Raw genomic sequence first — 15,952 nt, forward strand, 5'->3', positions numbered from 1 at the left:
AGACCATGCATGATGAAATTCAGCTTCTGCAATGCTCTCCACAAAACTCATTAATCCTTGCACATGCTCTCTTTACAGAGAGAATTCCTCCTCCAGTAAGCAAAATTAAGTAAGCAATTTAGTAACTGAAAGTGTTGATTTTTACACCTGCAGCATATACTTTCTAGACTTTGGAAAACAAAGAATAAAATAAGTTAGCATGTATCAGATTGCTTTCTTTCTTTCTTCCTGATCCAGTATCATATTTTCATGTATTGTTTTAGTCTTCGGCCTTCTGTCAGGGTGAGTATTTTGTTGTTGCTGTTGTAGAATATGTCAGCTCAATACATGTTGAATATGCCCTCTGCACTCCTGTATTCACATTCCATCCAGTTACTACATGAACTTGATTGTTTGGATCAAAGTGACTTTTTGTTTAGAAATGGCCTTCAATTTTATTAAAAATGCAACAATGTGAAAAAAAGCTCTAAATCAAACCAAAATGTATTGTTCAATCCAAAATATTTTTTCTCAACTTTGTTTAACCAGGAAAAAAAAATAGGCAAAAATTGGTGGGGTAGAAAAAGTTTTTTTCAGTTTTTCATTAAAAATGGGGGGGGGGGGATTTCCACAGAAAATTTGAATAAAGCAAATGTTTTGTTTCTTTTAAAAGTGTTTATGGAAAATACTTACAATTTTCTGATCAGTTCTAGAAATAATTGTCAAATTCCAAAATGAATGTGTCAAACTTTACATCTTTAGCAGTGCCAGGAGGCCATCAGTAACCCTCAAGCAGTGAGGATATCTATTTTACATTCCCTCCAAAAGATGGCATCTCTAGCAGCACAGGGGAAAGATACTGTCACTTGAACAATTCCTCTTTACGGTGCACCCATAGTCTTTGTGAATGCCTCTGACCAAGTACTGACCAAATATTAAGGCTGGTTATTCTGTCAGATATGATCTCAGGTAGTAATTTCATCAGAAGGCTGCAAACTCTAACACTGTACAAACCATTAATCCATTACGGCTTCACAGAAGACAAACAGGCTGAGTTTTGTGTAAACTTGCTTCTGTCTGTCTGTCTACAACCTGGATCACAATAAACCCACAATGTCAAATCTTTATTGACTTGAATAACTATATTCTCTATTTTATGGGAACATGCTGTTGTGCAGACAGGTGGGAAGTCTAGAAATGATCGTCTTTCCCCATCACAAGTTACAATTAATAACAGAAAAAAGTTTAATAAAAATAGTTTAAAAAGACAATACAAACAGCATCTCCAGGATTTAACCTGTTTGAATACTAAGATGCCAACAAGTTCTGACAGGACCTCACTAAAATCAGTAAGCTGCAGTTCCGAAGGGTACATTACAGAATGGATTCTGCAGTGCTTATTAAATTAAGGGTGTAGCCAGAACAAACACAAAAGCCTTCAACTGAAAAAGACTGACACTTTTCTGGCATAAATAAAAGGGTGTAGACAAGCAGATAGGCAAAAATCTCTTAGAGATCTATAATGCTCCTCAATACCTCAAACAGATTTTCTTTGAGGAAAATTCTGATTCAGTAAAGCCCAAGCTTGCAAATAGCCTTATACAGAGGAATGGTTCAAATTCGTACCATGAGGGTGTTTTCAAGAGCGCGCGGAAGATGCATAAGGTGTATGAGGGATAGATTGTAATTAGCAACTATTAATTTCTTTCATGTTTAGCAAATTGTTGCCATAACTAGAGTTGAACAAAGCTCATGGGATAAACAACTTCTTCCAAGGGGGAGGAATTCCACAGACCATAGGTGCCTCTTGCTTATGGCACTTGCATGCTCACCTCTCTGCTATGCACAAAGATACTTTGCTCTTTCCTGCAGCTGAGGATGTAGGTGCTCTTTATACAATTGAGTTATTATTTAATTTATTTATTTGTAATGAATTTGAAAAATGCTGGAATGACCAGCCTGATGTCTAAAATCCTAGGTTTATCCAGAATACAAGTACAATTGGTTAGCAGCTATAAACTATCCTGGCATTGATCTGGTCACCATACCCTAGACTTGACCATACCCTAGACTTGATCTCTAAAAAAACTTGTCTATACAGAAAACTTTTCCAGAATAGCTATTCTTGATTTATTCAGGAACAAGAGTGTCCACCTCTGGAGTTAGAGTGCCTTATTTTGAATTATCTTAAATTCACTTTGGAAGCAGATTGAGCTAATTTGGAATAAGATACACTGAGCTAATCTGGAATAGTCAATCGGCTTTAAATTTGCAGTTTACCTTATTCTGGATCAACTTTCATGTATAGACAAACCCTAAGCATGAAGGGCTTCTACATTCTTTGCATCCATTCAGTTCTCAGAAACTCAGATCATACTGCAATGAAGAGAGATGCATACAAAAAAATTTTAAATTTTATTTTGCAATATGAACATCAGTCTGAGCAAATAAACTGAGACCATTTAGTTAAATCACATAAGACATCAAGCACCAATCAGGCAGTAACAATTTTCAGTCACTACTAGTCTGGTCTGATTTGAACTAGGGGGACTAAAGATGGATGGTTGTTTGCCCCCATTACCATTTTACTAAATCCCTTAAATTATATCATTAACATAGCAGCACCAGAGTTTATTAAAGAGGGACAGAAATGTTACAGACAAACCTAAATCTGCAGCTTCACCGTGGTGCTTTATTTCTTTTTTTCAACAGGAGAGGGAGATTAAGGACAACCTCTAAAAGGAGCTCAATCCACTCTGCCTTTTAAAATGCCCACTATAACGGACTATATTTTCTAATCTGTGAAAAAAATAATGACTATTTTTTCTCTAAGATGAATTGGAGACAATATAATGATCTATATAAACTTTGAAACACTTGCATTTGCTTTACTTACAGCAACTGTCTTATGCTATAAATTAAGAAATGAATTCTTTAACATTAATTCAAATTGAAGAAGAATGCGTATTTTGCTGATTTTTATTTTTTGTATTAATGTCTAAAAGAAACATCTTTACCTCTGACTGGAGTTTCTACATTTTGAAGTGAATTCTAAAAAGACAAGAAAAAAATCATGAGTATTTATAATACAGAAAAGACTGAACATGAGCTTTAATTGATGTGGGAAATGGTATTGGTCAGGCATGGAGATTTCCTATGGGAACTGCATGGAGTTGGGGAAAAGGGAGAAGCATAGATCATGAGAGGAACGTACTGGATTTTGACTCAGGAGATCAGGGTTTGGTTTCTGTTTGTATCACAAGCTTCCTGTATGATCTTAGGCAAGTCACTGAGGGTACATCGACACAGCCCACAGCAGTGAATCTCAGAGCCTGAGGGGACAGATTCGGCCTTCTGGGGCTTGCACAACAATATCTGTGTAGCCGCTGTGGCTCAGGCTGGAGGTTGGGCTCTGAAGCCGAGGGGATCACAATATCTTCTCTCCCCCACCCTTTGTGTGTCTTGTCTATTTCTATAAGTTATTCTATGTAGACAGATGTCACAACCCACACAGAGCCGCATTAACTTTTCCAAATGGGGTGCCTAAAAGTTAGGCTCCCAATTCCTAGCTAGATAGCTAAATCGGAAGCTTGATTTTCTACAAGTGCTGAGCAGACAACATCTTCCACTTCCTTCACTGGGAGCTGCCTGGTGCTCAGAACCTCTGAAAGATCAGACCAATTATTTACGTGCATAGATAATTTAATAGACGATTCTTTAAAATTTAATTTTAACCAGCTGTGCCACCAAGTCCTCACTTGCCATAAGCACCATTCATAAGTTAATATTTACCACGATGCTATAAATGCTGAAATATAAAGCTGAAACAGACAAATGCCTATATAAAGTTTATACTGCAGTATGGCATTGGTTTGTTTCTTAACAGCACCCTGTTGGAACCCTCACGCCACTGAAGAGTCAATTATTCCCTTATACTCATTAATCCCTTTGCTGTTGATCAGGGAGACCACACTTTAGTTGTCCCTGAATTCAGCAGGATCCTTTTAAATGCTCTAATTCATTCAAAGCTGACATATACAAGCAGTACTAGTACCCAGCTAGTTAGGCAGCGCTCAGCTGGTTAGTATGCATGGAAGTCCAATGCTTACTTGAGGGAAGAAAAAGCATACTGGTTCGAGATGTTTTCTCACAATCTTTACACAGTGAAACAAATGAGAACAGAGACCTTTGTTTTATTCTCTTGCATTTTGTAAAGTAAATAATCTTTCTGGAACAGCTCTGATAATTTCAACATACTGTAGCCCATTTAATATATAATGGATTAGTGCCCGTTCTGGCAGGATTTGGTCTCCTAAGACTTTTTGTGAATCACAGTAAAAGAGAGTGTGAGAGAGGGATAAAAAACATTAATTGTACAGCAGGCCCAGAATTTTCCTTGAATAGATTTTAAAAATTCCCAGGGTCAGGATGTCTGGAAGACTGGATGAATCTTTTAGAGAGAGACACCGCCAGTTCATGCAGAAACTATCACAGATGCCAGCTTCTTTCATAATCTCCCAACCACAGTACGGGAGCTTTCATGGCAATGAGGGTGATTTAAATAAAGACACAGAGTTGGAAGAAATGTAGGCACTATTATAAATAAATGTTGATGGCATAGATAGAAGCACAGCAAGATATACAAAACTACATTACCGTATGTAATTTACCTTGGAAGGAGCAGGCAGCAGTTTCCCTGGGGGGTAGTGTGTGCAGGCAACCCGCCAATTGGATGTGTAAAAAGTATTCCAAACAAAACCACAATACACAGTATTCTAAAAATCAGGAAACCATGTGAGAAAGGAAATAGAAATGTTCTTCTGGCATCTCTCTATTTCCTGGTGTATAATCCTGCAGCACAAGGAATGCAGCAAGTAGCTATGCAAATTTCATTTGAGTAATGGCACCAAAATTGGAAAAAGGATGATCCTTGAACCAGTTACGCATCCTGATTTCAGGCTTTCAGTAGACAGGGACTTATACCCACGGAACCCGACAGGAAAGCTACACTACTTTGGCTGCTATGTTGATGGGTACTACAGAAACACCTAAATCAGACATATTAGATAGGTAAGTGGTCCATAGATCCCAAAGAATCAAGGGGAAAAAATGTGTCACCGGTGGCCAAAAAACACTGCACCGTATTTTTATGGGGCCAAAACTCCTACTTAGGACTTCAATGTGAGTTTTGCTTGAATAAGGACTGGAGAAGTTGGCCCATCATCAAATATCAAACTGCTGAATACTGATTCAGGTAACACATCTAAATATAGAGATAGATATGATGAGCTAAGTTATACCTCCTGAAGATCTGGCTCATCATTTATCCACACCTGCATCTGTACACATATTATACATATATATAGGAAATTATACTAGAAAACTGAGTTGAACTTGAGTTGCTATATGTGCAACAAAATGTCTGTCTGCTTTTATTTCATGTATAATTCAGCTTCCCCTGGATGAGAAGCAGCTCCTTTTGCAGCAACCCTGAACGTCTGAGGAGCCGCCCAAGTCTAATTAGCTAGTGCATTGAAGTCCTAAGTAGGAGTTTTGGCCCCATAAAAATACGGTGCAGTGTTTTTTGGTCACCGGTGACACATTTTTTCCCCTTGATTCTTCGGGATCTATGGACCACTTACCTATCTAATATGTCTGATTAATTCACGGGAAGGACAGCGAGCCAGGCCAGCTGACCGAGCCAGAAAGGGTCTGTTGACAGAAGAGAAATCTCATCAGCATGAAACTACTTTTTTGCAAAGTTTGTATCAATCTAGATGTTCTATTCAGGGCTGGGGAGAAAGTATTTTATCAGAAAAGAACCCACAATACCGTCTTTCTAATGTTCAGACTGGGCCATAACAGATAAGTAAACACCACCACCACCAATTTATTACTTGCTTTACAGCGGCACCTAGAGATCCGAGCTGAGACCGGGTTTCCATTGGGATAGGTGCCGTGCATGCAGATAATAAGAGGCAGCTCTTGCCCTGAAGAACTCTCAATTTAATGAGACGAGACAGGAAAAAGGATTATTCTGACTGTGCCCATTTTCAGTATAGCAAACTTGGGCACAGAGAGACTGTGTTACCTGGTTAACATTACAGAGGATGTCTCTGGCAGAGCAGTGAACTGAGCCAGTGCTGGGAGTACAAGAGAAACCCACCACAGGGACATGTGAACTAGAGTTCTCACTACAGAACAGATCAGTTTATGCTTTGGGTTCTCTCACCTAAGTGCTGAATTACCAACCAACCAATCTAGTTTACAGTTTTATAGGACCTGGAACTAACCCTGAAGAAACGCAGAGCCCAAGCTTTCAATGGATTTCATTCACTAACAGAAACTTAAGACTCATGTAAAAAGACCTGCAATCATAGCTCTTCCCCCCATCTCCCCAGTTCATTGCTGCGTTTAGGATGCAGTTTTCTGATTAGAGGTGTCCAAGGCAGGCCATGATTTGGATATTTCTGTCTCTGGTTTCAAATAGAATATCTAAAAACTGATTCTGACAAGTTAGGCAAGCCTGACCCAAACTGGATGTAGGTTGCTTCTTAGGATTTGGGTTCAAGAGTGCTGATGAAATAAAGGGAAAGTGGCTTTCATAACCAGAATCTCCCTTCGTCTGGGGAGGAATCCATTTCCCAATTCAGTACCAATTTGAAAGAATCAGTTTCAGCCTCTTTCCTTTTTATACTCTTTAGTTCATTTCTAAAAGACCAACTATCCCACAATTAGCCCTTTCCCCATCCCAAAGAACTGGGTTCCTCGGCCATCTGTTTATTAAGAGCATGGCACTGAAGAAAATACTGTGTTCAGGAGGAAGATCTCTGTCCCCAGAAATGGTAGATGGATTCTACAGATGAGAGTCAATACACCTTGTCATAAACTGCTATAGTTTCTTTTATTATTTCTCTACTGCATTTGTCACCTGAAATACCAGACTATTCTTGTGAATATTTGTATTTAAATTAACACCACACCAGAGGATGTGTGGTATTTGACAGACCTGTTTAGATTGGAAGCTACACATGACAGTGATTTATACTCTTATCAGTGAAGCACCAAACGTATTCAGAGTGCTATATAAACTAGACTTAACAACAACGAACAATGAACCAGAAGGAATGCTACGGAAGAAATTAAAGGAAACCAATTGGTCTGTCTTACCGTGAGAAAATTGAGCTATCCACTCTTATGGCATAGTCTAGGACAGAGGTGGGCAAACTGCAGCCCGGTCCTGCCTGGCCCCTGAGCTCCCGGTCAGGGAGGCTAGCCCCCGACCCCTCCCCCGCTGTCTCCCCTCCCCCGCAGCCACGCTGCCGTGTGGGCAGCACTCTGGCCCGCCACTCCTGTCGGGCAGCATGGCGGCGTAGCTGGCTCCAACATGGTAAGAGGACGGGGAGCGCGGGGGTTGGACAAGGGGCAGGCGGTCCCGAGGGGCAGTCAGGGGACAGGGAGCAGAGGGCGGTTGGATGGGGTGGAGGTTCGGGGAGGGGGGGCAAGTCAGGGGATGGGGAGCAGGGGGAGTTGGATAGGGGGTGGGGTCCCGGGGAGTGGTTAGGGGCAGGGATGTGGATGGGGTCGTGGCAGTCAGGGGACAGGGAGCTGGAGCAGGGGTTGGATAGGGGGTAAGGTCCTGGGGGGGCTGTTAGGGGGCGGGGGTGCGGATAGGGGTTGGGGCAGTCAGGGGACAGGGGGGGTTGGATAGGGGTGGGGTCCGGGGAGGGGGCGGTTAGGGGTCAAGGAGCAGGGGGAGATGGGATGGGATGGGATGGGATGGGTCGGGAGTTCTGAGGGAGGCAGTCAGGAGGCAGGAAGTGGGAGTGGGTGGATAGGGGGCGGATAGGGGGTGGGGGCCAGGCTGTTTGGGGAGGCACAGCCTTCCCTACCTGGCCCTCCATAGAGTTGTGCTGAAGTACAAATTTCATTAATGTGAGAAAGCATTAGCACGACTAACCCACAGTGATTAATGGCCTGATTTTCAGTAGTGCGGAGTACCTGCATTCCCCAGATACTGACTTAAAATGGAGCTTTGAGTGCTCAGAACCTCTGCTAACCTAATCCTACATGACTTGCCCAAGGTCACACAAGAAGTTTATGGCAGAGCTGGGAACATAATCCAACTATCCTATGTCCAAGTTCAGTACCTTACCCACAAGACCAACCTTTTATTGCTTTCCAGTCATACGTTTCATTGCTCACAACCTTTTCTCTTTTTAAGCTGACTCTTCCTAATATTCACCTCTGAGAAAATAAGTAGCAAGGCAGTATCTTGACTCATCATCTTGATCAATGAAGAAATGAATGATACCTACTTAAGTTATGGTGTCCAAGAGGGAATAGGACATCAGCACTTCAGGCCAACCTTGTAAAGGTTTCAGTGCATCCTTTACCTGTGTTTTTCCCAGTGGCACTGAACGGAGTTTCTTGACTGCATCAGTAATAGCCCTGGTTTCCACAGAACAGAGAAAGCTGCAGATTGCTTTCGCTTCTTCAATCACTTTATCCACTTTATGCTGTTGACGGCAAGGAGAAAAAACCCATTTAATAGAAAAACCTCACAAAAACCTTATCACTAAGTTAAACTGAAGTCAGTGGGTGCATCCAAAAATAAGTCTGGCACAAAAGACAAGACATCATACATAAACCCAGGAACTTTGCAGACCACTGAGGAGTAGCAAAGTCTTCAAGACAGCAGGTGCGAAACTCTATATGCCTTACATGATTCCTATAGAGCAGGGTGAAACTTTCCTAATGAAATCTTTAACAAGCCAGGCATCACCTGCTTCGGTGTTTGGTTACATACCTGAAAGAGTCAGGCCAGTTTCACCAAAGGTTTTGTGGAGGTCCAAGAACCCTTTGGCATATCTAAGCTAAGCTTCTCGGACTAATTCCTTGTTTTAATTGAAAATTGTGACAAACTTAGCCTCTAAGATTGATTTTAAGGCAAAACATGGTGGTTTAGCTGGGTTTCATTAAAAGAAAAACAACACAAATTCTGAACAAACAAGTTCTGTGGAAACTTGAACCGGATGACTTGGAAACTTCAAAAGCTTTTCAGGAACCCTCAGAGTTAACGTCACTTTTTGTCTCCTACTCATACCAATGAGCCATTATGCAGAGCCATGTTCCTCCTTCCTAGAAGTACCGACTCCTTCAAGTAATTACCTCTGACACACGGAAAGGAAATTGAGTATTTTGCAACCTGTTTTTCTGCAAAAAATATATAATTTCCAATCTATTAAATGTTCATGAAGATAAAGTCCAGACCCTTAAAATATTGTATTTTACAAGCGCATTGGCCAAATTACATGGTCTTTTACACAAACTGAGTTGTTCCAGATATATGATGTGTATTTAAGAATTTGTGACCCAAAAGAGTATATTATCCTTGAGTGGGTATCCAATGGAAGCTACTTAGGCATGAAATGTCACCTGATAGAACTCATGGCAGAGATTAGAGAGATTAGAGATGCAGCTGGAGATAATGATGGAATTCAGTTGGGAATTTGAAGGCATAATGCAGGACAGGAGAGAGGAGGTGGTACAGACAACTCAAGATTTGTGGAATGAGGAGGAGACAAGTAGAAGATACAGTGGCAAGGAAGAAAAGAAGGGAAGCCAGTCCCTACAGAAGAGAGAGAGAGAGAGAGAGAGAGATGACAGAGAAAACCAGAAACTGGAGTTTAAGGAAAAGTGAGGATGATGTATCGGGGACTACGACACAGAACACAAGACTGATTCATTCCAACACCAGGATGAGACAGGTTTGTGTGGTTGGGGACTCCATACTCAGAAGAATCGTCAGGTCTCTCACCAGACCAGATCCAGAGGAGAACATGCTGTCTGCCAGGAGCAAGGATACGAGGTGTGGACATGAAACTGATGAGGATCCGGATGGGAGCATAGATGAATCCACTGATTGTGCTGCATGTTAGGATGAATGACATTGCTCGATTTCCACTAGAATGACTCAAAGATGAGTATACTTGGCTGGGTAAGGTGCTTAAAGAAGAGGAAACTCAGGTGATTTTCAGCTGAATTCTTCTGGTCCCTAGAGAAGAAGGGTGAAGACATGACAAGATAATGATAATCAACAGATGGCTCAAGAATTGGTTCTATGAGGAAGGCTTTGGGATGACTGACCATTGGAAGATATTCAGAGAAAGAAGAGACTCTTCTCAACTGATGGACTCCACTTGAGTATTAAAGTTTTGGGACCAAGGCTGGCATGATTGATAAGAAGGGCTTTTAACTAGGAGATGAGAGGAGAAGGTTGGGAGAGACTCATGAAATCTCCATGACTGGACTTCAATACACAGGAGGAGGAAAATCGGCTAAATGAAGATATAGGTAAGGATAATGGAACATCACAAAGTAAGAGTATCAACACCACAGAGAAAAAAATTACAAATATTGAGTGGAGTGTTAGACAAGTAGTTGTTACAGTTAGTGAAAGGATTATCTCTAATCCAGATAGAAAACTGGGTGAGGTCCTAGAGAAACAATGGAAATATTTGTACACTAATGTGAGGAGTGTAAATAAAATGGAGGAACTGGAACTACTGGGGCAGGGTGTTGGCCACATGCTCAGGATATAACTGATCACCGTATTTGGGGTTGGGAAGGAATTTCCCCCTGGGTCAGACTGGAAGAGACCCTGGGGATTTTTCACCTTCCTCTGCAGCATGGGGCATAGGTCACTTGCAGGTTTAAACTAGTGTAAATGGTGAATTCTCTGTAACTAGAAGTCTTTAAACCAGGATTTGAGGACTTCAGTAAATCAGCTAGAGATTAGGGGTCTATTACAGGAGTGGGTGGGTAAGGTTTTGTGATGTGCAAAGTGCAGGAGGTCAGACTAGATGATGATGATGGTCCCTTCTGACCTTAAAGTCTACAAGGAGGTCAAACCAGGGATTACAGGGATTACAGAAACCTGGTGAAAAGCACTCATAACTTGAATACAGGTACTGAAGGGTATGTGCTGCTTAGGACAGATAGGAATAAAGGTAAAGTTGATAGGATAGGATAGTGTTGTACATCAGTGAAAATCTGTTTGGGTCAAAATCACTGTAGGCAACAATTGTAAAAGAGGTTGAATCAGGATAATGTTAGGGGGTTGCTATAGACCCCTAGGTTCACACTCATATGGATAGAGATCTCTTCAAATATGATTAGAAAGATAAGTACTATTGGAAATTGTGTCATAATGGGAGACAAACATATTGGATATGGATTGAAGAATAAATGCTACTAATTATGGTAGGTCCCATTTATTCCTGGAAGTGATAGATGTCAGTTCCCTTCAAATTGTCACTGAATCAACAAGAAGTGATGTAGTTTATTTTAGACTTGGTTTTGGTAAGTAGTGAAGACATCATAGAAGGTCATAGGAAATAATCTTGGATCAAGTGATGATGAGTTGATTCAGTTTAAATTAAATGGAAGGATAATCAAAACCAGGTCATCAACTATGATTTTTTTACTTCAAAGGGGCAGACTTTGGAAAATCAAAGGAATTTCCCAAATCAACTGCACTAAAGAGCTCAAGAACTTACATGTGGAGGAGGCTTGAAATTTCTTCAAATCAACAGTGCAAAAACTGAAAATTTGCATCACAAGCAAGGGGAAAAAACTTGTAGGTAAAGGCTCCATACACAGGTAGATGAATGCCCTCCTAAAAAGGTTATTAGGAGTAAGCAGAGAGCCTAGAGGGAATGGAAAAGGGGACTGATCAGCAAAGAAAACTACATTGTGGAGATTAGAAAACGTAGGAATAAAATGAGAACTGCAAAAAGTCAAGAAGAAACAGATCTTGCCAAGGAAATTAAAATAAATAATAAGAGGTTTATTAGTTTCATAAATAGAGAATAAAGAAGAATGAGGTTGGACCACTATGCAGTGTGAATGGGAAGAAGATTAAAGATAATCTAGGTATGGCACAAAAACTAAATAAATAAATTGCCTCTGTTTTCAATAAGGATAATAATATAGAACATGTGCAGGAAGGCAATACGGCTCGTGGGAATGAGTGTCTAGAAATAAAACTTATTTCATCTGAGGTGAAACAAAAACTTAAAGAGTTTAATACACTCAAATCAGGATGAAGGGATAATTTACATCCCAGAATACTGAAAGAATGAACACATGAAATTGCTGGTCTGGTAATAAGGATTTTTAATACAGCTGTATATTCAGACGTATTAATACCACATGACTGGAGAATAGCTAATGTTGAACCTATACTTAAGAAAGTGAAAAAATGATTTGGGCAATTAAAAACTTGTTAGTCTAAACCTCAGTCGTATGCAAGGCTTTAGAACAAATTATGAAGGAAACAATAATTAAATTAATGGGATAAACAAAAAAAGGGACATAATGCAATGAGGGTTTACTGAAGTTAGATTGTGCCAAACTCACCTTTTCTCTCTGAGAAGACAGCTGATTTTTTTAGCTAATGGAAATGTAGTAGATCTAATATCCTCGGACTTCATTAAACAATTGACACAGTACCACATGGGAAATTATTAGTTAAATTTGAGCAGACTGTATTTTCCAAATACAAGAAAAGTAAAGTGGGTAAAGAACTGGCTAAAGGGGAGAAGGCAGTAGGTTGTGCGAAAAGGTGAATTATCAGACTGGAGGGAAACTTACTACTGGAGTTCCTCAAGCATTGGTCTTGGGAACAGTATTATTCAATTTTTTATTAATGATCTTGACACAAAAACTAGGAGTACGCTATTAAAATTTGCAGATGATACAAAGTTGGGAGGCATCGTCATTACAGAGGAGGATCAGAATATTATGCAGGAAGATCTGGATAATGTTGAAGATGGGAGTAACAGAAATGGGATGAAATTCAATAGTATAAAGTGCAAAGTCATTCATTTAGGGTCTAATAATATGAATTTCTTCGACAAGCTGGGGGCTGGAAATGGCAGAGGATAGAGACGAGGGTGTGTGGGTTGATCACAGGATTACTATGAACCACCTCTGTGATGACGCTGTGAAAAAGACAAAGGTGATCCTATGAAGAGCCAGGCAAGTCATTTCCAGGAGAGAGAGAAAAATATTAATGCCATTTTACAAGGCATTGGTAAGACCTCATTTCGAATACTGTGTGCAAGTCTGGTCACCCATGTTCAAGAAAGATGAATTTAAACTAGAACAGGTACAGCGAAGAGCTATTAGGATGATCCAGGGAATGGAGGAACCAGTTTAACAGGAGACTGGAAGAGCTTGGCTTGTTTAGCATTGCAAAAAGAAGACAGAGGGGATATGGTTGCTCTATACAAATACATCCAGGGTAAATATCAAGGATGGCGAAGAGCTATTTAAGCTAAGAGACAATGATGGCACAAGAACTGATGGATACAAACAGGTCATGAACAAATTCTGGCTGGAAATTGAAGAATGTTTCTAACCATCAGAGGGGTGAGATTCAGGAACAGCCTCCCAACAGGAGGTGGGAGGGCAAAACAACTTTAGGAGAGCACTGCACAAATGTATGCGTATGACTGTACGACAGGGTTGCTTGTAATAGTGAGGCACAGGGCTCAGCAGCCCTGGGGCTCACTTCAAGTTAACACATTTTGTTCCTAAAAGCTCATTGTTCACGGTTTCAGCCAGCCCCCTGCAGGAGTCAGGAAGCGACTTCCCCTCTCCCAGTTTATTCTCATTTTTTTGTTTTATGTCCTTCCTCTGAAGCATCAGGGATGGCCATGGCTGGAGATGGGGCACTGGAGTGGGGGGCAGGGCTCTGGGGTGGGGTGCCATCAGTCTCTCCCTCAGGAGCTTGATTGCCTACTTCTTGCCCACATGCTGTGGATCTAACTCATCACCATATGTGGGGTTGGGAAGGAATTTTCCACCAGATCAGATAGGCAGTGACCTTAGGTGTTTATTTTGCCTTCCTCTGCTGTTTGTGGTGCGGGTCATTTGCCAGGATTACCTGGGGATATTTCAGGTAGTCATTTCCTTGCCATTGCAGGGGCTTCGGGCATTGGTGCTCCTTCCTACTCTCTGTCTGTTGCACACAACAGTCTAGTGTCCTGCAGGCTGGAATACGGTGGTCTAATATAGGTTGTTGGCTTTAGTGCGTGGGTGCTGGGTGGTTTTGGTGGCCTGTGATATTCAGATTAGATGATCTGGTCGTCCCTTCTGGCCTTAAACTCTATGACTCCAGGAATCTAAAAGGGGATCTCTATAAATACTACATACTCTATATTAGGGAGAATATTTAAAATAATTAACATGGATTCCTTCTTTATTTGTACTACTGACCGCCTTAAAGACGGAAATACATTCCCCGAGCAAGCAAAAACTCTCCTCCTAAAATATTCTCTATGTCTCTGTACTGATAACATTCCTTTCAGTGAGCTACAGTGTGTTTATGTGCTGATAAAATTATTTTTGTAACTCATCCATTTCTATGACCGAAAGAGAAAAATTGCCCCTAAAATGAACTTTTTTATTTCTAAGCTGAAGGCCTGTAACTGAACTGTAACAAGAAGGTTAATATCTATCATTAATACAAATAAATAAATACATGGAATAACTATCACTGGTCTAACACCCCTGACTTAATTAGAGCAGGGATATATTAGGCACACTCTCTCACAGAATTTTGAAAAATAAAATGAACACACTGTTTAAAAGAAAATATGGCCTTAGGATTGAAGGTGAAGGAGATTGCTTATGGTTGTTTGTGTTCGCTAACAAACTTTGGAGCTTCCTTCAGCCTTAAATTGATTCATCACTTTCTAACCTGTCCCTTTTTAATTATTGCATTTTCCCTTCTTCCTCCTTTCCCCTCCCCCCATCATGTTGATTTTTAAATTAAATGCTTGCAGATTGTCCTCTCTGTATGTACAGAGTACACATAACCATACTGGCGGGAGCTGCTAAAATGGGACAGCTTTGTCACCACCTTAACAATGACAAAGCCAGAGGATTATGTGGGCTTTTTTATTGTACGGACCTGGAGAATATTACTATTTTTCTTTTCCACATGTGGATATGGATTTGTAACACAAGGGACTCTATCTCTACAGACACACAGGAGTTTTCAGAGTAATACATTATCATTGCAGACACACAAGGCTAATCCATGAATAGGGTGATGGCTGTACTTCCTCTGGAGGAAAAATATCTTGTTTAACATTTTCAGAATACATTGTGGACTCCTATAAAAAAGCATGTTGGAAAGTTTTGAAGAGTGTTTGCATTTCCATGATATAACGTGCCGTTAAGTGTGAAGCAAGACATTTTATAAATAGGTATGGTTTATGGACTTGGTACTCCCAATGCATGGGTCTTATTGCCTTAAGGGACAAAGATATGAAAAATATTTCAAACTAGATATGACTGATAGATTTTTCTCTCATCATCTCTCTTTCCAGACAGACATTTAATACCTGGAGAGTCTTCCCTTTCCATATATAGATATATCACATTGATTTCGCCTTAATGGACTTAACACAGAGACACTCATTTTTCTGTAGATATTTTGGGAGGTTTTTGTTCTAAATGTCCTAAAATTCAGGAGGAATTAAAGTCAACATAATGTACATGTTTTATTTTACTGAAAATATTTAAATACTACTATTTAATAGGTTTCAGAGTAGCAGCCGCGTTAGTCTGTATTCGCAAAAAGAAAAGGAGGACTTGTGGCACCTTAGAGACTAACCAATTTATTTGAGCATAAGCTTTCGTGAGCTACAGCTCACTTCATCGGATGCATAAAGTGGAAAGTACAGTGAGGAGATTTTATATGCACACACAGACCATGAAAAAATATACATTGTAAGTGATCATTCTCCTTACAATGTATATTTTTTCATGGTCTGTGTGTGCATATAAAATCTCCTCACTGTACTTTCCACTTTATGCATCCGATGAAGTGAGCTGTAACTCACGAAAGCTTATGCTCATATAAATTGGTTAGTCTCTAAGATGCCACAAGTACTCC

At 40.4% G+C, this 15,952-nt stretch overlaps 1 protein-coding gene across 1 annotated transcript in view; it reads right to left on the bottom strand.

Moving 5' to 3' along the window:
• The window catches only part of PIK3C2G (phosphatidylinositol-4-phosphate 3-kinase catalytic subunit type 2 gamma), a 330,089-nt gene that overhangs the window by 220,026 nt on the left and 94,111 nt on the right, over positions 1 to 15,952 (bottom strand). Inside the window, exons 10-11 of the mRNA XM_074938223.1 lie at positions 8,376 to 8,498; positions 2,997 to 3,030 (exon numbers count right to left, since the gene is read on the bottom strand). Coding sequence (XP_074794324.1) covers positions 2,997 to 3,030; positions 8,376 to 8,498 — 157 coding nt within the window. The remainder of the gene's footprint in view (positions 1 to 2,996; positions 3,031 to 8,375; positions 8,499 to 15,952) is intronic.

The sequence above is a fragment of the Natator depressus genome, chromosome 1, assembly GCF_965152275.1.
Source record: "Natator depressus isolate rNatDep1 chromosome 1, rNatDep2.hap1, whole genome shotgun sequence".
NCBI classification, from domain to species: domain Eukaryota; kingdom Metazoa; phylum Chordata; order Testudines; family Cheloniidae; genus Natator; species Natator depressus.